Source organism: Platichthys flesus, chromosome 14 (genome assembly GCF_949316205.1).
Source record: "Platichthys flesus chromosome 14, fPlaFle2.1, whole genome shotgun sequence".
In the NCBI taxonomy this organism is placed as follows: Eukaryota; Metazoa; Chordata; class Actinopteri; order Pleuronectiformes; family Pleuronectidae; genus Platichthys; species Platichthys flesus.
The window spans coordinates 21,136,458-21,157,872 of record NC_084958.1 but is presented as its reverse complement, the minus strand read 5'-3'; the positions used below and the strand labels follow the sequence as shown (position 1 = coordinate 21,157,872).

Below are 21,415 nucleotides of genomic sequence, written 5' to 3'. Positions count from 1 at the left end.
TTCACCGTGTGCTTGATGTCAAGACCCCAAAATAAATCATGTTTCAACCTCAAATACGTGGACGCCATAAAAAGCCTGTTTGGTCGGGACTCTGCAGATCTCACAGTCACTTCTCCTCCTGTCTGCAAATCACATGCCCTGAAACCGGGGGAGAGGGATGTGAGCGTATGCATTCTTGAATAAACCAGGGACATTATCACCAGAGATGGAGTTATGGCTTCGTGGTTGCACTGATTGGGTAGTTGGAGGCCACAGAACTCATGTGTCCTGTAAACTGAGACAAATCCTGTCTGCCAAGTACAAAAGTAGAAGTGAGACTAAGGAGATTCAGCTGAAAGCCTCCAGGGCAGCAGTTTGTGGACGATACGGCCTCAAATCATTGGTCATTGAAGGCCTGCCTGTAAACCAGCTTTTATAGGCTCCACAGTAACAACAAAGGCAGCGTGTCCAATAAAAGAGTGTTGATAAGGGCCAAGATAACATTTTTGTGGCTAAATAAATGATATAAAGTCTTCTCATATAATGCACATATTTTCTGGTGTAGTGGGTTTTGGGTTCTTGGCAGAGGCGATGAGATGAGGTTTTTCTTTTTCTCCCAGAACAAATTCAAACCGTTTAGAGGATGAACCTGACGGCTTATTATTGACCCTAGAAGATGGATCATTGACAAAGAAATTTAGCTCAATGTCCCCATAGTGTAAAAAACTGATTTTTATAAGCTGAATTATTTAAACATTGACGTATAATCTTCTGGAAATGAACAGAACAGACGACTGCGTTTTGTCATCTCCATCCACTGATGAGATGTGACGGACAGATCGGGAAGTTTTCCAGTTACTGAACCTTGTAGATTTAATGAAACCCTGATCAGATCTAAAAAGAATAACCAGAGCCTTAAAAATCCTCGTACGGTATTTCAGTGTTTGGTTTGAATCAGATTTTAAAATGTATGAATCTTGAAAATGCTTCTAGATTATGATAAAACATCAAAAGCAACAAGTAATATCAATTTAAAACCCTCAAGTTAATGAAATTCCACATGTATTCCTGAATTTGTCCAGTATTTTAACGTTTTATTGCTTAGAAGAGTTATTGAAATTCGTTTTTTCGCTCTCTCTCTCTGATGCTCCCACTAAGAGCTGATGTCATGTCCGCAGTAAAACTGTAAAATATTGTTATTCCATAAAACCTCAAATACAGTACATAGCCTTGAAAGTACTTGACAATCAATCAAATCTTGACATACTGTATATAAATACCACCTGTACTAGGATTACACCTGGACGTCTTGACTTGAGAGGATCTTGTTCAGGCCTAAAACTAACGTAATAAAAGTTTTTGGGAGGAAAAGAAAATGAAAAGTCTTTCAATACACATTTCATATCATTTAAGTTTTCTTTCTGTCTCTCCGACGTGAGCCTCCATGAAGCTCCTCACAATCTGCCCACTGTCTCTTCATAGCAGCTGAGGATGTCATAGGATCCCGCCGGTGCCCACAGTCCACGCCGAGCTGCCAAAGCCAACACCAGACAAGCACTTGTTTTTCTTAGCGAGACGTTAAACACGTGAAAGTAAATGATCTCTGCTCCACAGCGTCGACCCGGAGCTCTGACCTCACAGGCCGGCCGTGTTGACTCTGGCCGGGACGAGGCGTGTTGACTTCTTTTAATTACTTAATTCTGGAGGGATTCGCAGGCCCCGCTCCGAGCCCTGTCCGTCAGCCAGTGTTTGTGATGGGGCACTGTTTGTGTTCTGCGGCGGCCAGGCGAAGATCTGGATCAGCCTTTTGAGTGACATGTTCATCAGATACAGACCCACTAACAGGGATGACGCTAGCAGAAACACTATTATACAATTAGGAGGAAGGAGAGGTTTCTTTGCAGAAGCTCCGAGTGACACCGGATCCAAAAAGCAGGATTAACAGAGAGGTTTGACTCGTCCACACTCACTGCAGCTCAGAGTTTACTACTTTCTCTAAGTAAGTAAATCTCTGACTGATGCCACATACACATGCTGCGTGATCCCCTGTGATCCACTCAAATCTATGTCACAGTCAGCAGTTGCTCCTCTGCCAAAACTGGAACCAGATCAGTTTTGGGTGCACAACCTGGCACCTTTGGTTAAACCTCCTGTTATCCAGCACAAGCATGCTGTCATTAAAAAGCAGCCATGGATTAAAAGCAGGGTAGAAAACGCTAGTTAAACACACAATCTTAAATTCCCCACACAGGATTCCTCTCATTCCTGATGCAAGGAGGGCAGCTGGCTGTGGTTAGTCAGAGGGGGGGGGGGGGGTGATGCGGGGGTTTAACTGGTAAGAACGTGATCAGAGAAACCGAGGTCGTGCTAACAGCCGGCGCTCCGGGCCTGCAGGCCTCACTGCTGAGCTCATGCTGGTCTGAGAGGATTCGGGCACCCGGGGGCCACGGAGCGACAGCCCGACCCGGCAGGGCCGCGCACCGCACGACTCAGACATCTCAGCTATGTTGTTGCAACGTCGCAAGAATGCAAGACGTGGAGCGGCCGCTTGTTTATAGTGAGGGTCAGCGCTGCTGGTTCAGGGGGCCGCCGGGGGGGGAATCCAGAGCGGCGGCGAATTCTTGGGCCTCGGCGTCATCGCGGCACATTCATTCCAACAGTCGTACTATATCAAAGCCCATTTGTTTACATAATCCTACACAAAGCCTGGGTTTTATTACCTCGGGGAGCCACAGACATCTGTAACTTATATCAGTTTGGGTTTCAGAAAGTCCTCCTGATTAATTTTGGCTTTTAATTTGTATCTCCACTGTACCACTGTTAAATTAAACGTAATGGCATTTGACATGGGAAATGGGTAATAAAGAGACCAGGGGATGACAAATGATAGATATGTAAAGAAATCTCCATCGTTCTCTGTTTTTTTTTTATGGCCGGTCGGATGCATGTATAGAAGGCGTCGGAGCCAGCAGCCATCAGGATCTCTGACAGGGCCTGGCTGGTTTATGAAGCCCTCTGAAACCAGTCCAGCAGAACCCAAGGCCATTTGGCCCTCGGGGGGGCGATACGCTGCAGTTCATCATCCAGGAGGCTTCTCTGGCCCAATGAAACGAGAGCGAGTGCTCTGAAGGAGGAGGGGGGTTGAGGATACCATCGCGGGGGGCTTCAGCTGCACATCTCCTCGGAGAGAGATTCGACCGCCCCTCTTTCTTCTCATCTGACTTGGCTCCACTGACTCACTGGTTTCCATGTTGAGTCAGAGTGTTTGTGCACAGTCAGCACATTCCTGCAGCGTAGTGATGGATACAGCCCCCCCCCGAGGTGGAAACACTTACTTATATAAACTGTGCTGTTTGGACACGATTTTAATTATTTACACGGTCGTGTTTGACAACAGCTGCAGACACAATTACAGCTAATGTTTGTCGACTCGAAGCTGCTGAGAAAAACTTGGTCTGTGTTGGATTTGATCAGAGATTTGGGTTAAAGGTTAAACTGGAACCTCGGCCGACATTCCCCTCATGAAACCACATTTTTATTAACTTCATCCAGACCAAATTGCTCAAACTCATAAATAGCAGACCCCTCAACCTGCCTGATCTTCTTAAAATCAAGATCCACGAATTCTTCTCTGAAAAAGCTTTTAAAAAGTTAAAAAATCCCTATCTCACCATGTTAAAGTATGAGAAAAAACATTCCTGCCTCCACCTCATGATTCAGATCTGCTCCAAACTTCAACGGGATCTTTCCTGAGCTGAAACACATTCTTCCACCAAATTCCGTCGTAATCCATCATGTAGTATTTGTGTAATCGTGCAAACTAACAAACAAATGCAGATGATTTATCGCACGATGATTATTTGTATTTGTATTTAATGTCAAATGTGTTCATGACTTATTTGAATGACGCTTGGTTTGTAAATCCTTTGGTGAAGTTAATGAAGACCAAACAAAAAACAACACCCTATTGTATTTCTCAATGTGACACAACAGTTTAACAGAAGATGAGCTCAGGCCAAATGGCAGAAAGTACAAAGCCAAGGAGCGATTATAAAAATGCAGCTGCGCTCGGTCAGTCACGTATTCCGTCCTCGACGAAGCCTCATTAACTCGCTTCACTCACGTAATGTTCATGTCTCTGAGTAATTCAGATTCCTGTGGATTTTGTGGCCAGCAGGAACCGGCCGACACCGTTGTTCATGGCCGCTGACGTCAGCCCGGCGAGCTCCTCATCGGACAGAGGGGACGTCCGGCTGCAGGGCTACCAGAAGCCCTACGGCCACCAGCAGCAAGTGATGTCACAGCAGCAAGGTACCGCCCCTCGAGTCAATGTGATCAATACGACCGGGGGTTTGATGTCGCTCTTCTCATTCAGCGTCGTTTCCCTCCTCTGGTTCTCCCAGGTTGTCTGTACGAAGGGGGAAAGGTGGTTCAACCAGTAAACGATGGAGGGTTTGAACACAACGGTTACTTCACCAACTCCTCCACCTTTCACTCCACAGGTAAAACTTCATCAGCTAGAAAGAGAACACACCTCCACCAAGGCCCATCAACACACTACAGACACTCAGATATCAGTTCCATAAATGTGCCTGATGTGTTTGTCAAGATGCTTGAATTAGTTCCTGGGAAATCAGTGAAAATCTCAATAGAAACAACATTAAAGGTTCAGTGTGTAGAATATAGTGACATCTAGTGGTGAAGTTGCGTGTTGCAGCTGAGTACCCCTCACCTCACCCTCCCCACCAAATGAAAGAGAAACTGTGGCAGCCTTCATTAGTTCAAAACTCAAAAGGTTTAGTTTGTCCAGTTTGGATACTGTAGAGATGTAAATATAAAGTATTTAAATATGAAGTTCCATTTTAGGGTAAAGAAAACCATAATTCATACAGTTTAGATGAAACACACTAATGAAACATTACATTTCTATAATAGATCCTTTCACCTAAATGTTACACACTTTAATCCGTCTTGTAGCTTTTGTGTTTGCTTACAAATCAATAAACAAACGGACAGAGGTGAAAACATCTGCACGTACCACTCTGTCATCATCAATGATAGACCAGCTGCACGGGGGTGAGAAAGTTGAAGTCTTCATCTCTTTGTTCATTGTTCATCACACAACTAATTTGCAGATTTCAAGTGAAAACGTCTTCCAGAAGATTTGATATCCTCGTGTTCAAACAGCATTTCAGTCAGACGCCCAAATGTTTACTGCAGCAACAGACCACACAGTTCGGTGTCCCGGCTCCGACGTCATCACTTCCCCAGATATTATGACACGATGGGAGTGATGAGCAAATACCTTTAACCCTCTGGGCTCCATCGAGAGGCCGAAACACAGCATGAGGCAAACAGATAGAAATCTGAGCTCTAATCCACTTCAATGTCTTCAGAGGATCACCCGAAGGAAACCGTGACGTCTTTTCCTAGAAATCATCTTCTTTGCTACGCTGGTTTCCGAGCAGCAGAGAAGAGGTGATTTGTTTTAATAGCGTAGCATTAACCAGAGAAGGTTAAAACCTCAGTATTATATATATATATATATATTACATATTTCATGCTGGAAAGTCCCACAAGTTAAACAATGATGTGAACCATGTGCAAGACTCGACAATATGTTTAAAGCAAGTAATTGTTGTTTACTCTGAGACTTATTCATGTGTGTTCTGTTTCACTTACGACTGTCAAACCAGATAATATCATACTTTATTCTCTACATGAATTTGTTTTTCAAAGCCAGGCCGTGAAACCAGTGGTAATCATCACATGGTTAGTAGTATACAGCTGCTAGAAGACATTATGTGAGATGTTTAAATGCACTGGTCCCAGATCTGTACTCGGTATCAGCTGAGAGGCAAAGTCGAGGTAAAGGAGTTGGGATCAGGAAGATGAAAATGAAATGGCAACAGAATCAAAGTGTTTTCTGTTGTTCCTCCTCTCAGGGTTCGACCTGTTGCAGGAGCTGCAGGGCCAGGCGGGCGGCGGTTACTCCATGTCCCCCTGCCCGGACGACAGCTTCCTGTTCCAGGCCGGAGGCGTCGACCGCTGCCTCAATCAGATCTACTCCATCTACCTGGACTCGTGATGGCAGCCGGGAGCTTTCTATGCTTCCCCGAGGTCGGGACGCGGCAGGAAGGATGTGTGACGGACAATCACATCCACCACAAAGACTGACAGAAGCTTTAATGGTACAAACACAATCTGCCTGGTCAAATGATGGTGTAAATAGCTGTGACTTTCTTTATTCAGAGATGACCAGAGTTTTTGTGATCTGTAAAGAATGAGCTTCGTTTATCAGTTTGATCTTGTGGAAGCCGGGCAGCTGGTTCTGAGCAGTGAGGTCGATTCTGCCTCATCAGCAGCTTCGACTCCGGGGAAATGGTGAAATCATATTTGAAATGAGCAGAAAGGATTCGTATAATTTAGTGGCTCCAAAACATGAAGTCAGTAAAAACGATTGTTAAAGGTTCACACATAACCTAGTTGAACATCCTGCTCATAAATCCTACTCAGATTTTAGAGTTTTCTCATTTTTTCTCTATAAAGGTGATTAGAGCAAGTTCAAATAAAGAGAATAACTTCTTTGGCTCAACGACTCACAACCATAGATTGAAAATAAATATAAACAACTTCCTCCCACTGTCTAGAAATGAAGCCAGAAGATTTCTGATACGATATTCTGCAATATAACATTTTAAGGTTGTCCCGCCGACACCTGCTTGTTGTTTACCCTGTTTTTAAAGCCTCAATAACTACTTAAAAACAAACTTAAAAACAAACATTAACTCTTGAACAAACATAAGTGGGATAAGAAATAACGGAGACACCAGAAACCATCTTTGGCCTATTTGGACTCTTTTTGTTTGGCCCATGTCCCTTCCACTAACACAAAGGAGGAGGCCGGGTTTTTGACTTTAAGGGAATAGATTGATATTTGGGGGAAATACATTAATTTTTTATTTGCTAAAATTCAATAATATGTATTTATATAGATATATATATCAGTTTTTCCAAAGCACTTAACAGGATGTTGTTCAGCTTTAGGAGCAGTTTGGGGTTTGTTATATGCCCATTGGAATGCAGACAGGGATCTAACCACTGACCCTCTGGTAGGTGGACGACCCTTTTTACCTCCTGAACCAGTAGCAGGTCAGATTATAAGGAAAACAGCTTTTTTGCACCAATCAAAAGTCAATTAAATGATCCTACCAGAACCTATAAATCCTAATAATATCTGGTATTTCCCAAAACATCCATCTATTCGATTTCCCTGTGAAGCAGCTGCTCAGGAGGAAACAGGGGATCGAACAGGAAACTGAAGCAGTGCTGCCCCCAAGTGTATGAATGTTCACACTGCATAAACCTTACTCACACACAGGGTCAGTGTAGGAGGACCAATCAGATGTCCCTCTCAGCAGCTCCTCTGTATCGAGTACTTTTAAACATGTGTAACCTATAACAACAATCGTGCCAGAAAACATAATCAGTTTTTATATATTTCCTGTTGTCGCTTCAGTGTCTTTACGTGTGTAGTTGTACAGTTTCTCTCAGTGTTATATTCATGGAGGAGGAGGAGGGGGGAGGGGGGTTGTGTGCGTTGTTTACAGTTCTCTGCACTCTTTTGTTTTTTTTTGTCTCGTCAGACAACAACCAACCAGAAAAATGTTTACACTGATTTTGTAGCAAGTCAGAGATTTTTGTATTATTGTCGTTGAACAGTGTGTAGACTGTATAAAGGAAAGTCTGTCTTTTTATATCAATAAAACTTGTTTGTACATTTTTTTTGTTTGTTGGTAAGTTGTCGGTTTATTTGTACTTTTATTTGAACGCTTATTCTGATAATTGATTAAGCAGTTAATTATCACACAGTGACAGAAAACTGTAGATTTTTAGACGACATCTTCAGATTTTAACAGGATCTCAAAGCATCTAAAAATAAATATCTTTAAATGTCTCTTTAAAATCTGTTATAAATGATTTTTAAAAAAGAAAAGTGGCTGAATCCTTACATTTGAAGAACTGCTGTTAGAGAATATTACATTTTTGCAGTGAACGTGATTGAAATTTAATCATCAACATATTTTATTTGATGAAGTGATGATTCGATGATTTCTGAGCCCATTGAGTGCACGTTGGTTATTACTGCCACCTAGTGGCCATATGTTTAATTCAAGTCAACCACCAGAGCCTCAGTGATGATGATGGTTTGTGGAGCATACTTTTAGACACGTCATCTTATATTTGTATCGTGAATACAACACGAAAATATGAAGATTTATTTGTTCATAGTTGTTCAGATATGAATCAGCCGTCTGCACCCTAAGACCCAGTCGTTTCAGCCACAAGGAGGCGCTCTGTCATCACACAGCTGCAGCTGAGATCCACTTGAATTGAGCTCAGATGCGATCAAGTCTGACAACAGCAGGTAAACTCACTTTAACTGGGACTGGACCAACACACGTCTACACTCTCTGACTGACAGACACACACCACCTCCACGCACACACTCAAACACGCACAAACACTCACACACACATACTAAGAGTGACTGCAGGCTGCAGGTCCACATTCCGCCGAGAGGGAGGGAGGGAGACACTCCCAGTGATCCGCAGAGGTTGAACCAGTCCAGTTGATGGGATGCAGAGAGGAGAGCGAGGGAGATGATCCTGAAGCAGAACCAGTATCAGGGCTGCAGCACTACCGGAAACCATGGGTAAGAAAACACATGTTCACATCTTATCCTAAATAAATGTGCTTTAAGAAGTTTATTTATATTTTTACTCATAGAATCTCAGGATAACTTATATACTGTGAGTATTTTGGCTCTGCAGTCACGGTGGATTGTTTCTTACTTTGTGCAGAACTCTAAGGTCACAGGTTCAAAACCCAAATGCACCCCCCACCCTTCAGAAAAGCAGACACCAAAGAGCGCTTACAATTATTTTGCTTTTCCACAGTTTAATGATTCAGGAAACTGTCTGATTAGGCCGTGTGCGTCTGATTCCCATGTTTTCTATGTAAACAACCTGTTTCCTTTACCGCCAATTGGTAGAATTTCATTATATTAAGTGCAACAACTCAGAGAATCAGATTTTAAACCAAGACATCTTTCCATTGTTAGTCTCTCAAACCCTCAAAGGTATTTTTTTCTTCAGTTTTGGTGTCTGTGCTCGGTCTTGCTCTGTTTGTGTACTTCATGATTAAATAAAGAAATATGTTATAGCATGTTAAGATTAGCAGGGACACATACTGTAAGTAAAATGGCTGAAAGAGAATAAAACACATTTTCTTTCATGGACTGAAATGTAGATAAATACTTTATTTACCTTAAATGAGTTGATTTGTCATAATAATAAGTGAAACAAATAAGAGATTTAGACTTTTAAACAACACAACTTTAAGTTTTGTGATTCTCCGAAAATCTGTGTTGTCAGTGACACTGTCGCTGACAATAACTTAGAGATATAATCTGATTTCAATCTGTACGAGAGGAGAATGGAGACCGTTATGCCAGAGGAAGCTCTGCAGCCAGGGAGGATGTAGCAACTCACATTGCTCGTGGGTGAGATCATCCATGTTCTTCAGATATAAACCTTACTCCTCTCTCTCTCTTACACTCACACAAAACACACACACACACGCATGCACGCAGACACACACTCACACCCTTGAAGGACTCGATCGAAGAGAAGACCTGTCTCTCTCATCAGCCCTGAGGCTCTGTGAAGTTTAACCACTGCCTCTTGTTTGTGTGTCATCTCAAGAAAGCCAAAGATCCTCTCATCTCTCAGTGTTTCCAGCGAAAGGCTTGCGTCATAACAAATCCACAGAATCCTCACACAAGAGAGATTTTTCCAGCCGTCAGATACTGACCTGGGTCCAGATGAGAGCCGGACGTGACCTTTAGACGTCTGTTATCAGACTGAGATGAGAGTTTGACTCTGCAGGGGTCAAAGTGTCTCAGCTGCAGACGTCCAGGCTCCTGCACGAAACATTACATCATCCAAGCTTATAGCTCAAACAGAAGAGTGAGTATTTGGACCAAGGCATCAGGATCTTGATGCAAATTATATCTCACACACACACTTTTCCTTTTCCTCCTCAGAGGTAAAGAGATTTGAAAATGTCACAGGTGGAAGCGTCAGTTAGAACAAAATGAGTTAGAGGATAAACAGTGTTTTGCTCTATAAATAAACACGGTGCATTAAAGGGGTTCGGTCCTTTAATTATGTTTAAAACAACTATCGTTAAACAAAGAGCCAAACAGTCTTAAAACAAAAATAAAAGAATATAAAAATTAAAAAACAAACACAAACGCTAATTTTCCTCATCTTTTTAAATATAATATTTTAGTTACTGTCTGTTTAAGGGCCAAACTTTCTCAACTGAAAACCTGCTGCTTATATAAAGTAACAAAAGACATAATTATATTTATACAACATGAACAGTTCACCCTCCTATTATCTGCTCTATATCTAGGATGAAATAGATCTTTTCTACCAGCAGATAAAGGTCGAGCATTTTTCTCCTTTGACAAACTTCCTGTATTTGTTGCTGCTGATATTTTAAGTCTGTGTTAGAAAATCAGCAGCTGGTCTTAAAAACAGAAATAAGTAAACCTCATCTGTTTCCTGTGATTCTCTTCTCATTCAGTGTTTTCATCCCTGTCTTAAAGGTTGAAAGTGATTTTTCCTTAACGTGAGCAGGTCAATAGTCCAGGACACAGATTCTTATTTAACCCACATATTTGCAAAGGAGAGTCAATACTCAAACTCAATATACATTACATCATATGTCCCATTATCTCCCACATGGGCTCTGGTATCTGGCCATGATTCATCAGAGCAAGTGGCCACGCCTCATTACGTTCCATGTTGTTTCATCTGCTCCAAATAACTATTGTTTCCATTATGGATTCATCTGCCAAACGTGATCTCATCCCTGTTCATTTATAAATCATTTGCTCTGTTAAACAGTTTGTTTTAAATAGGGAAATTAGACTTTTGGAATATTTTATTTTTCTATCGTGAACAACAAAGAAAACCAGCAAATATCGGTATTTTAACGATTAGTTAATTATCAGACATGTTAACTTTCTTTTAGTCTTCTCAAGGTTTCTTGTTGTGATGAGATTTGTGTGTGAATATGATTATTTTGGGGGATCAGGTCTGTTCCATCACTAAGAGGCTCCAGCTGTCACAATCCTATTCAGCCCTCCACTGAAGAACTGAGCCTGTTGTTGGGGCCTGGGCACATTCCTGCCTCTGTTGTGGGTGATGATGATGATGATGATGATGGTGATGATGAAGTCCACTGAACTCTGTCTCTGCTTCACGTGCAAGTGGGAAACACAGGCGCTGTTTATGTCGACCACACGTTCTGTTTTGTTCAGGCAGCGTCACCAAAGTGCACAGAGAGTTTAGGAACAACTGACCAGCGTCAGTTGTTTTGTGTCTCAGAGGGAGGAGCTTCCTAAATGTTGTCTTGTCATAAACTGTGAACCAGACACACGTTAGAAATAAAACCTGAGATGAGTCACATTTCAACTGTCTTGAAACATCTCATTTATTTCTACTGTTCATTTGTGTTTTCATGTTTTCAGCCTTTTGGTCTTGTTTGTTTTTTGCACAAACTCAATCTGACACTTTAACATGATTCTGAAAGAAAAAGTAAAGTCTAGTTAAGTTTATTCTCCGTGCATGTCCCAATCTATTGATAATGCATCCATACTATTCATACAAATACATCTTGGTAGAATTTACAGGTTTCCTTTTTATGTTTTTAATTTCCTGTGACTCCAGATTCAATTGATGTTGTATGAATATATATATATATATATATATATACTTATATGGGAGTAAGATATAAGGTCTGATTATCAGAATCAGTCAATATTAATTTAGATAATGTTGCTCCTTAGAGGTAATTTAGAGCTGCAATGAAGTGTGCACCTCTAAATAATCAACATAAGCATTGTTAAATCTTTTTTAATCAATTTAAGGATTGTGTTTGTGTTTTTAAACTGTTTACAGTTTCCACACTACATTAATATATACAGCTAAAGAAGAATGTTGTGGAGTGATCACGTGTTGAATTGAGTGTTGTTGGGCTTTAGTTTTCATGTGGATCCAAGATTCTGGCTTTAACTCGATCAAATAAGATTTTATGTTTGGAGTACACATCTGAAACTGAAGCAGTTCAAATGCTTTACAGAGTGAGAGAGGATTAAATCACATGTAGTGTTTACAGTCAGATAATAGATATATGACAAGTAGAGAAAGGTCGGATGAGTTGCGACTGGACAGATCTCTTGGCTCGGTATAAAAACCACTGAAGCTGGTTTGTTTCCAGCTTTACCATCGATCAATGTTTGTTTAACTCCCTCACGACAGTTAACGGCTCAGCCTTTTAACACCGAAGTCACAGCGACATCTGTTTCTTCTCCTGCAGCCAAACACTGGACTCCTGATCCCCGGTGACCGGCGTCACCATGCCTACTCCCACCATCCTCAGGGCAACCAGGAGTCCTCGGAGAAGCTGTTAGGCTCACAGGCGTCAGTGAGCGGTTCAGCACTGACACCAGGAGGCAGGTAGGACTGAGGGAGAAGCTCGATTCTGACCTGATAAACCAGCTTTTTCTGACTGTGTTTCCTGTTTCAGAGATGGTTTCCCACTGGAGTCTCCTGCTGATCTTCACACTGCAGGTGAACACGGGACTGGTCTTTGGATGCGTGTGTCCAGCAGCCACCTTTTTGACCCAGTTCCCCTCTGAGGTTCCTGCTGATGTCTGCTGCCTGAACTACTCTGGTTCTGCTCTAAGCCACGTGCACTGGTCTGTGTTTACCAATGAGACAAGCATAGAGACAGTGGATCTGTCCAACTGTAACATCAGCTCTGTTGATGTGAGTGGCAGGGAGAACTCCACCCTGCAGAAGGTTGACTTGGCTCATAATAGACTAACCACGTTGCCGAGGGGGTTTCTGTCCGGCCAGCCCAGCCTGATGGAGCTGGACCTGAGTGGGAACCTGCTGCAGGAGCTCCCTGAGGGTTTCCTCCAGGACTCGGACGGCCTCCAGATGCTGCACCTTCAGGGAAACCAGCTGCGCCTCCTTCCCAAGTCTGTGCTGCAGAGACCAGGTCTGAGAAGGCTGGAGCTGGAGGGGAACCCCTGGGACTGCTCCTGTTTGCTCCTGGAGGCGCTGGAGGGAGGCATGAAGGCCAACAGGACCACCAAGCTGCAGGATCTTGTGAGGAACATGACCTGCGCCTCTCCGGCTCACCTGGCCGGCAGGAACGTGTGGTCAGTAAGCATAGGTAACGTGTGCCGCCCTGCTGGCCTCACTGCACTCTTCATCGTGCTCCCACTCGTCATCCTCGCTGGCTTGGTGCTCTGCTGGTGCTGCGGGAGGAAGAGGAGGAAGAAGGAAGCTCCTGTGTTCAGCCCCTCCAAGAAGAAGGCGTCCAACTCCACCAGCAACGGCCAGAAACATCTCAGCAAACACCCGCCTGCAGCCGCTGAGCAGAGGGAGGCTGGAGGCAGCGGCAGTGAGGGGATCCTGAAGAACCAGCTGCTGCTACGTCCGGCGTCCGCCCTTCTGGGCAGCACCAGGGACATCTATGAGGAGGTGGAGATCAAGCTGGGCTCAGTGGAGTCACTGCCGTGCTCCAGCTCCATGGAGGGGAGGCAACGCCCCCAGGAACCTGACGGGGTCAGCAAGACCGAGCTGGACACGGTCAGTGTGACGGAGGTGATGAAAGACTCGTCCGACAGGGAGAAGGCCTACATGACCCAGTCCACTGAATACTACAGCCTGGTTCCAGGCATCGAGCTGGAGGACTCGGACCACGGGGACTACGAGAACGTCGACCTCTCGTGACAACGTCTTAAAGGACGAGTTCCACATTGAAGGAAGTAGAACTATTAGCTTTTCTTGCTGAGTTACATGTAAAGATCAGCGCCGTCACATGTTTGTGGTAAAGTGTTTTTCACTCCGTTGCTTGTTTAGTTGTACTATTTAATTTTATACAAATACGAATATTTTGAAGCCATGTTTTGAGGCCTTTAAGTAGCCTAGCTTAGCATTATGACAACATGGGAAAAAACTAGCCTCGTACTGCCCAAGTTAAGAAAATTATAAATTTATGTCTCAATGTATCTCAGTTCATCATTTTAATTGCAAAACTTTTTTAATGCCACATTAATTCATTTTTAAAAGGCAAGATTAAATACCTTTAAGACTTTTTACACAACATTTTAAACTTTTTAATAACTTTCAAGTCCATGATTCCCTAAAGAATTATGATAAAAGCTAAAGTGGCTAGCTTGCTAATTGTCAATAAGCTTGCTCAGGGTTCGGTAATTCCAAGCTCCAAGATTTGTCGGAACGCGGCTTGAGTCCCGCTAGCTGTTTCCCCCTGCTACCAGTCTTTATGCTAAGCTAAACTGGTCATCTACCGGCTTCCTACGAACTCACAGACAATGAGAATTGCACTGGTTGTGTGCATGTGTGTGTTTGTGTGTGTGTGTGTGTGTGTGTGTCAGTAAAAGCTGTGGACACAGGGACAGCGTGGTCCTAACCCACTGTGGTATCACAATGTAAGAGGAAGTGATTTAATCCACAGCTTTTCCTGTGGGACCTGAGGGGACGCACTGACTGTTTGAAAGAGGCCCACCTCTTCTATCTGGAAAAAAAACCAACGCCAACATTTGTGTGTTTTTCCAGATTAACACCATGAAAACCTAAACTTAATGTATCAAGTCTGGAAAGATCAGGACTTGTTCTTTCCTTTAACGCTCCCATATACAGTTCTCTGGTTTCTCACACAGGAAGTTCTGGATCCAACTCATCCAGCAGAAGCTGCACAACTAGAAATATAGGTGAACAATGACTAATCCCATCAGTATGTCCACGGTTCATTTGATAGGAAATGTGGAATGTGAAGCTTGGTTGGGAAATCTAAATTTATATACATCATTGTCTCAGCAAGTGTAACAGGACCTTATCCTACTGGTGCATTGTGGTGCAAACTAAAATGTGTGCTGCAACAAAACCACACTGGAGAGGAACCCGACACTGAACTCATCATCATGAAGACGCACACACTTGTTATCTAAGACTGTAGAGAAGTGACGGGCGTCTCACTCTCACACTCGCTGGCTTTCAGAGCTGATTGGTTTGTGTTCGGTGAGACGGAGGCAGCGAGGGTGCAGCGCAGGGCGTGGAGCTTCCTGGAATTTAGAAGACAGGGGAGTATGTTCCAGACGGGTTTTGCACATATTTTCCATCAAAGCTTTAATTATTCAACATTGTTGAGGTTCAGTCCAAATGTCAAAAAGCCTTTCGGTCAAAAGAGGAACTGACAAATGAGGGAAAAGTTGAGATTTCTGCTCAGATATCTCCAAAGATTTTCTTTTCGTATGTAATTTGAGAGGAAATCTGGGGGTTTTATCTTCCAGGAGGACATTTACAAAACTCTGCAACTCGATGGTGCTCAGCCCTGATGGTCCTTTTGATGTGTTGCAAGATATTTGATGTTTAAAGGTTAAAAAGTGAAAAGCACAGAGCTGAATTGTAAGAAATATATACAGCCCTCAAATGCACTTCCACTGCTTTAACCTGCTTTACAAGAGCAATTCCTCTTTATCCTCAAGTCGTTAAACATCATACTGTATCATATATCAAGCGTCCATTAAGCCAAACCTTAAATTATGTCAATACGTTTATTTATGATCAAATGTCAATTTTCAGTTGTTGAGTTGTTGAAACCAATGGTCACCTGCTGGAAGTCACTTTCTGCTTCTTGTGTCTGAAATCAAGGTCTCATTGTTTTAAAACTAACACCATCTGATTGTTTATAAAAAAATAGATGTAATTATTAAAACTATAATGCCAACAGACACTGGATCTTTAATATTGTGTGATGAGGGACTCGTGACCTCAGTGTTTCCAAAACCCTGGGATTTGAAAAGTGAAATAAGGCCTCATTTTATTTTATATACACAGTAACATGAATATTACCTCCTTGTTCAAAAAGAAATGGGTGAACTGCTACAACCTGTAATAAAAGCATTGGTCCAATGTTTGTACTGACTGATGCACTCTCGATTGTTTTTAAATGCAACAGCTTTAAATATCGTCGAAAGATTAATAAATGCTTTTTACTTTCAAAGATTTCTGCCTCACGTTGATGATTCACACAACAAACTGTGCCGTGACAGTTCACTGCTCAGGATCCTTTCACTTGATCTCTCTCCTTGGCCCCCCCGCTCTGTCTGCCCCCACAATGACCCAGGTCGGCCCCAGCTACCTGAAATCCTACTTTTCCTTTGAGCTCTGATTTCACTCACCGTGGGAAGTTGTAATTAGTGCATTGGGTTACCATAGGGATCAGCGCGGAGCTGCTCTGGCCGACCAGTTCTCAGAGGATTCCAGGCCCACGACCAGTATCCAGTGGCTGGGGGCAGGAAATGAGTGTTGTTGGAGGAGCCATGGATTTAAAATCTGGGAGTGAATTTCATCTCGATCGAGATCACAGAGCGACCATTGTCCTCTCATCTGATACACACAAATCACACTCAGATATCGAAAGGGGAAATATTTCCTTTAGTGAAATAGATTCACTCACATGTGAAACCAAGTTTTTAAGCAATAATAAACTAAATAAACACTTGATTTTTAGATGATCAGCGCTTCTACTGGTTAGAAACATTGTAAATAAACTTTATCATGTTATTTGTGGAGTTTTCTGTCAGTATAAGTAACTTTGGGCGTCTTTGTTTATGAGATAAATACAGAAAGTGAAGCTTGGAGCCTGGAGCCCATGCTGCACACCACAAGAGCGCCATCTAGTGACCGGAATGGAAATTAACATTTACAAGGTACACATAAAGCACATACAGAGAAAATGTTTGTGGCTGATGTATAAACCAACTGATAATAAGTGCCACAAACAGTGAGGCTCGTCAGTGTCCTGCAGCTGAGTGACACGTACAGAGGGCGAAGAGGGAAGTCCACAGTGATGGAGGACAGATGAGAGCCTCATAAACACCCAGTCAGTACAGAGCAAACAGAGCCAGACCATAAAACACAGCTGGTAAGAAATAAAAGAGTCAGATTTACAGTGGACGTCTCTGACCATGTGAAAGACAAACAATGACAAAGGCTGAGAGACATGTGGGACGGACCCTTCTGTCCATCCACCGTCAATCAACCTGCCTGCGAGAGATGTTTAGTTAAACTGTAAATAACAGTGTGTGATATGTTTGATTGTCTAAAGCAGGGCCGTTCTATTGGCTTAGATAACTTACAGTTATTTATATAAAGTTAATTTGTACATCACATGTGAAGAATAAATATATATATGCAAATACTTTGGATTTCTAGAAATTATTTATTTAAAATACACCTCTTAGATATAAATATGTCTATGACATAGGCAACAGCTTAAAACACAGAGCTTTAAAGGCAGGAAACAGGCTGATAGTAAATTTGATTAGATATAAATTACAGCAATAAAATTACATTATATTCTTTAGATGCTTTAAAATAAATAAACCATGAAACAAATTATATTGTTGACAGTAAATCCTTCATTTTAGAGGCCTAACAACAAACAGCTGGCCTCCTATTCAAAATTAATGGATTAAAAAGCTAATATGGAAATAAGTTGCTTATTCATATTTCCTATTTGAGATCTCTAAAATTAAATGTCTTCTGCATTTAGTGTTTTAAAAAAAACTGCTGTAATTGTTATTGCTTTTAATAATATCTGAGTAAAAAACTATTTATACCCCCAAAGTATTTCTGTATTCACAGGAAGAAAATCAATTATTTTAAACTACTTCTTTTATATTTTCTTTTTTAAGCTTTTATGTGATGGACATTATCATCGGACATTTTGCAAACAATTTATTGATTAACCAACAAAATGATATGTAGAGTAATAAATGATTAAATTATGAAAAGCCCACACATATCAAGGATAACATGGACAAACCATAATCAATCAATAATCAATCTTATATAATAACTGGAAACCTCCACTCGACTTTATACAGAGGTAACTTCCATGCAGTATCAGTACCTGTAGGTGTGTATCTCTTCACACACGAGGTTCCCAGGTAGTAAATCTAAAATGTTAATTTATAGCTGCACAACAGAGACGTTTAAATTGAAACCGAGCAGACGAAGAAGTTCTCTTCCCAGCGCTCGACTCAGTGACACACACCTGCACCACAGGTGAGACACATCAGGATTTCTTTATTTAATCAGTGATGCATCTTATACAATTAAGTTTATCAATATGATCTATCACAAAATGCAACATTTTCATGTATTTTAAACCTTTTGCAGGGATAGTCTGAGCAGAGTGAACATGACGGTCTCTTACACCCTGGAGGTGGCCAACGTGAGGTTCGGAGGTTTCTCCAAGCTGCTGTTCAGATGGAGAGGAAGCATCTACCGGCTGCTTTACAAGGATCTCCTGGTTTACTGTGCAGTTTACTTGTTTTTCAGTTTCTTTTACAGGCAAATAAACTCACTTTTAATGGTTTTCATTCTGCTATCGGTCAAATCATGATCAGGATATGAGTGTTTGTGTCTTTTACTGTTTTATTTGCTTTACAGGTTTCTCCTCACCCCAAAGCAGCAGGACCTGTTTGAGCGGATCGCCCTTTACTGTGACCAGTTCACCAACACCAACTTCATCCCAGTTCTATTTGTACTGGGTAAGATGTGACTGAAACAAGTGAAATGAGGAGACACTGCAGGTTCCCTTATTTTATTTTGTGTTATTTGATCCAGGTTTCTATGTGACCCTGGCCTTCAATCGGTGGTGGGGTCAGTACACCAGCTTCCCTCTGCCTGACAACCTGATGATGGTGGTGTCTGGAAACGTCCACGGGGCCGACGAGAGGGGGCGTCTGCTGCGGAGAACGCTCATGAGATACGCCAACTTGTCTTCAGTCCTCATTCTCCGCTCCATCAGCACCAGAGTTCACAAACGTTTCCCCACGTTGAAGCACATCGTGGAGGCTGGTGAGACTTTTACTGTTTTACTCATTTCTGGCATTAAAACTCACACAGGGACAAAGCCTGATTGCATTTTAAAAACCGTAAAGATTCGCTCAAGTAATATTCCTTTAAGATATATAAACTTTCATAGTAAAATTATTAAAGTACCTTATCTTTGTAGTGTCTATAGTTTCGGGAGTGATCCAACTCTTTTAGGGTGGCAACTAACAGTTATTTCTTTATAACCAATCAATATGCAGATTAATTTCTTTCACAGTCTCGGTCCGTAATTTTCTCTCTTGTTGAGAAGAAGGAGCTGGAACCATCAATAATATGACATTTTGGCTTGAGATTACTGACTTTTAAAATGGGTGCCAATCATTTTCAATCAATCAATTAATCAATTTATAGCTCTGCTTGATTCACGCAGATGTTTTAATTGTTTTGCTAAATATAAAACTTTCACGTTTGCTCTTTTTATCAAATTTGAACCCTTTGAATGACAAATATCTTTTTGTTTTTCTCATCTGATGATCCACATGTCTGATCTGTGTCCAGGATTCATGACGACACAAGAGCTGGAAAAGTTTGAGTCGCTGCATTCGGACTTCAACAAGTACTGGATGCCTCTGACGTGGTTCTCGAACCTGGCGTCCAGAGCCCGAGAGGAGGGACGCGTGAGGGACGACATCGCTCTGAGGCTCCTGATGGATGTGAGGGGTTCTGCAGGAGAACAAAGCAACTATACAAGCTCTATCTTATAAACTACCAATAACAAACAGATCAAATACCATCACAACACGTGAATAAATATATATTGTAACTGTACTGTAACTTTATATCGTTAAGTGCTCTACTGTGATTGCAGGAGCTTAATAACTACAGAGCCAAGTGCAGCCTCTTGTTTCACTATGACTGGATAAGCATCCCTCTGGTTTACACCCAGGTAGGAAGAGCCATGGACCCAAGAGTATTTTACTTCTACTGGAAGTACTGCAGTATCTATGGGTTTAGTATAACGTCTTTGTTTGAGATGCAGTTGTACTTTGTCACATTTTGAAACTGACCCTATCATTGTCTCCTTGTTCACCTGTACAGGTTGTTACTATTGCTGTTTACTCGTATTTTGGCTTCTGCTTGATTGGCCGACAATTCCTGAACCCAGAGAAGGGATACAAGAATCACAACCTGGACATGTACGTCCCTGTTTTCACTCTGCTGCAGTTCTTCTTCTACACCGGCTGGCTCAAGGTAACACAGCACGGCCACGGATCACCGGTCGGAACTGATTTAGTTTAGATTTCTGTGATCAGAGTGACTTCATTGTGTTTCCTTTCTGCAGGTGGGGGAGTTGATCATCAACCCGTTTGGAGAAGACGATGATGACTTTGAAACCAACCAGCTGATCGACCGAAACATTCAGGTTTTAACCCCTCAAGGTTTCTCTCCATTACAACCACTGTAAACATCTGGAATAAGTCCCCACTGGATTCGGTTCTCTCCCTCTCTCCTGTAGGTGTCCATGCTGGCAGTGGACGATATGTACCAGAACCTGGCTCCACTTGAGAAGGACAAGCACTGGGCCCAGATACATTTCTCTGTCCCTTACACTGTGTCCACAGCAGCAGAGACTCTCACACCAGCTTTCAAAGGCTCCACATATGACATGAGGTTAATTTGTTTTCACTTTTATATCTCGTCCCTTGTGTCCAGTCCAGACAGAGAGCGAAGAACCTGAGCTTAAACTTTCTCCCATGTCCACAGGATGAGTGCGGAGGATCTGGAGATTCACCACCCTGCAGACACTCCAGTAAAGAAACAGTATTTACATCTTAAAGGCTCCCAGGGTGATGGAGCCGACGGTTTCCTGCAGAGGGCTGAAGGAAACCGTGGTGGGAGCCTACCTTCTCTGTTGGATGTCTCATCGCAGCCAAACGAGGAGGAAGATGTGTATGATCCTCTCGAAGGAGACGTCAGTGCAAAATACTACAAAGAGCAAGAAATGATACTAATTAAAGTTGCAGTGGAAAACCACCAGTGAAGTTAACCTGACATGTAGCTCAATGTTGTATCTTGGTACCTGTGGTTCAATCACGATATATAAAATATATATTGTTGTTTACTTTTTTCAAATGAACAAAAATGTAATTTTGAAATAAAACATATTTGGTGTTATTGTGCACTGAATGCATAACAACACTAACTCATTTGGTTTGGTTACTTTATGTTCTGATCCCACATCAATCATACTGATCTTACTCTGAAAAATAATCACTTCTAGTTAAACACATGACAGAAGCATGAAACGGTATATCATGTTATTTTAGTTATTTATTATTTGGCTGCATGTTGTGTTCAGTCTTCAAAATGCACCATGTAATAGCTGGACTGCTTTTAAGCCACGTGGAGCCACTTTTATT

At 42.1% G+C, this 21,415-nt stretch overlaps 3 protein-coding genes across 3 annotated transcripts in view; all 3 read left to right on the top strand.

Moving 5' to 3' along the window:
- The window catches only part of LOC133968018 (zinc finger protein GLIS1), a 37,413-nt gene extending 29,651 nt beyond the window's left edge, over positions 1–7,762 (top strand). The window contains exons 7-9 of the mRNA XM_062403814.1: positions 4,157–4,290; positions 4,383–4,481; positions 5,925–7,762. Of these exons, the coding sequence (XP_062259798.1) occupies positions 4,157–4,290; positions 4,383–4,481; positions 5,925–6,067 (376 nt within the window). The 3' untranslated portion in view covers positions 6,068–7,762. The remainder of the gene's footprint in view (positions 1–4,156; positions 4,291–4,382; positions 4,482–5,924) is intronic.
- Positions 7,763–8,434: 672 nt separating this feature from the next.
- On the top strand, positions 8,435–16,154 carry si:ch211-106k21.5 (trophoblast glycoprotein). The gene is made up of 3 exons (XM_062403837.1): positions 8,435–8,695; positions 12,433–12,572; positions 12,643–16,154. The coding sequence occupies exon 3, from the start codon at positions 12,645–12,647 to the stop codon at positions 13,857–13,859; it is 1,215 nt and encodes a 404-aa protein (XP_062259821.1). The 5' UTR covers positions 8,435–8,695; positions 12,433–12,572; positions 12,643–12,644; the 3' UTR covers positions 13,860–16,154.
- Positions 16,155–18,338: 2,184 nt separating this feature from the next.
- Positions 18,339–21,202, top strand: best4 (bestrophin 4). The gene is made up of 9 exons (XM_062403885.1): positions 18,339–18,509; positions 18,609–18,709; positions 18,786–19,019; positions 19,554–19,708; positions 19,864–19,941; positions 20,094–20,246; positions 20,338–20,418; positions 20,512–20,666; positions 20,760–21,202. The coding sequence occupies exons 1-9, from the start codon at positions 18,358–18,360 to the stop codon at positions 21,034–21,036; spliced, it is 1,386 nt and encodes a 461-aa protein (XP_062259869.1). The 5' UTR covers positions 18,339–18,357; the 3' UTR covers positions 21,037–21,202.
- The last annotated feature ends 213 nt before the right edge of the window (positions 21,203–21,415 follow it).

Excerpts from the sequence above, each read along its gene's own strand:
- si:ch211-106k21.5 (XM_062403837.1), top strand. The coding sequence starts at position 12,645 with ATGGTTTCCCACTGGAGTCTCCTGCTGATCTTCACACTGCAGGTGAAC.
- best4 (XM_062403885.1), top strand. The coding sequence starts at position 18,358 with ATGACGGTCTCTTACACCCTGGAGGTGGCCAACGTGAGGTTCGGAGGT. Across the intron at positions 18,510-18,608 it reads TTTTTCAGTTTCTTTTACAG|GTTTCTCCTCACCCCAAAGC; the intron begins GCAAATAAACTC and ends TTTGCTTTACAG. Across the intron at positions 18,710-18,785 it reads CCCAGTTCTATTTGTACTGG|GTTTCTATGTGACCCTGGCC; the intron begins GTAAGATGTGAC and ends TATTTGATCCAG.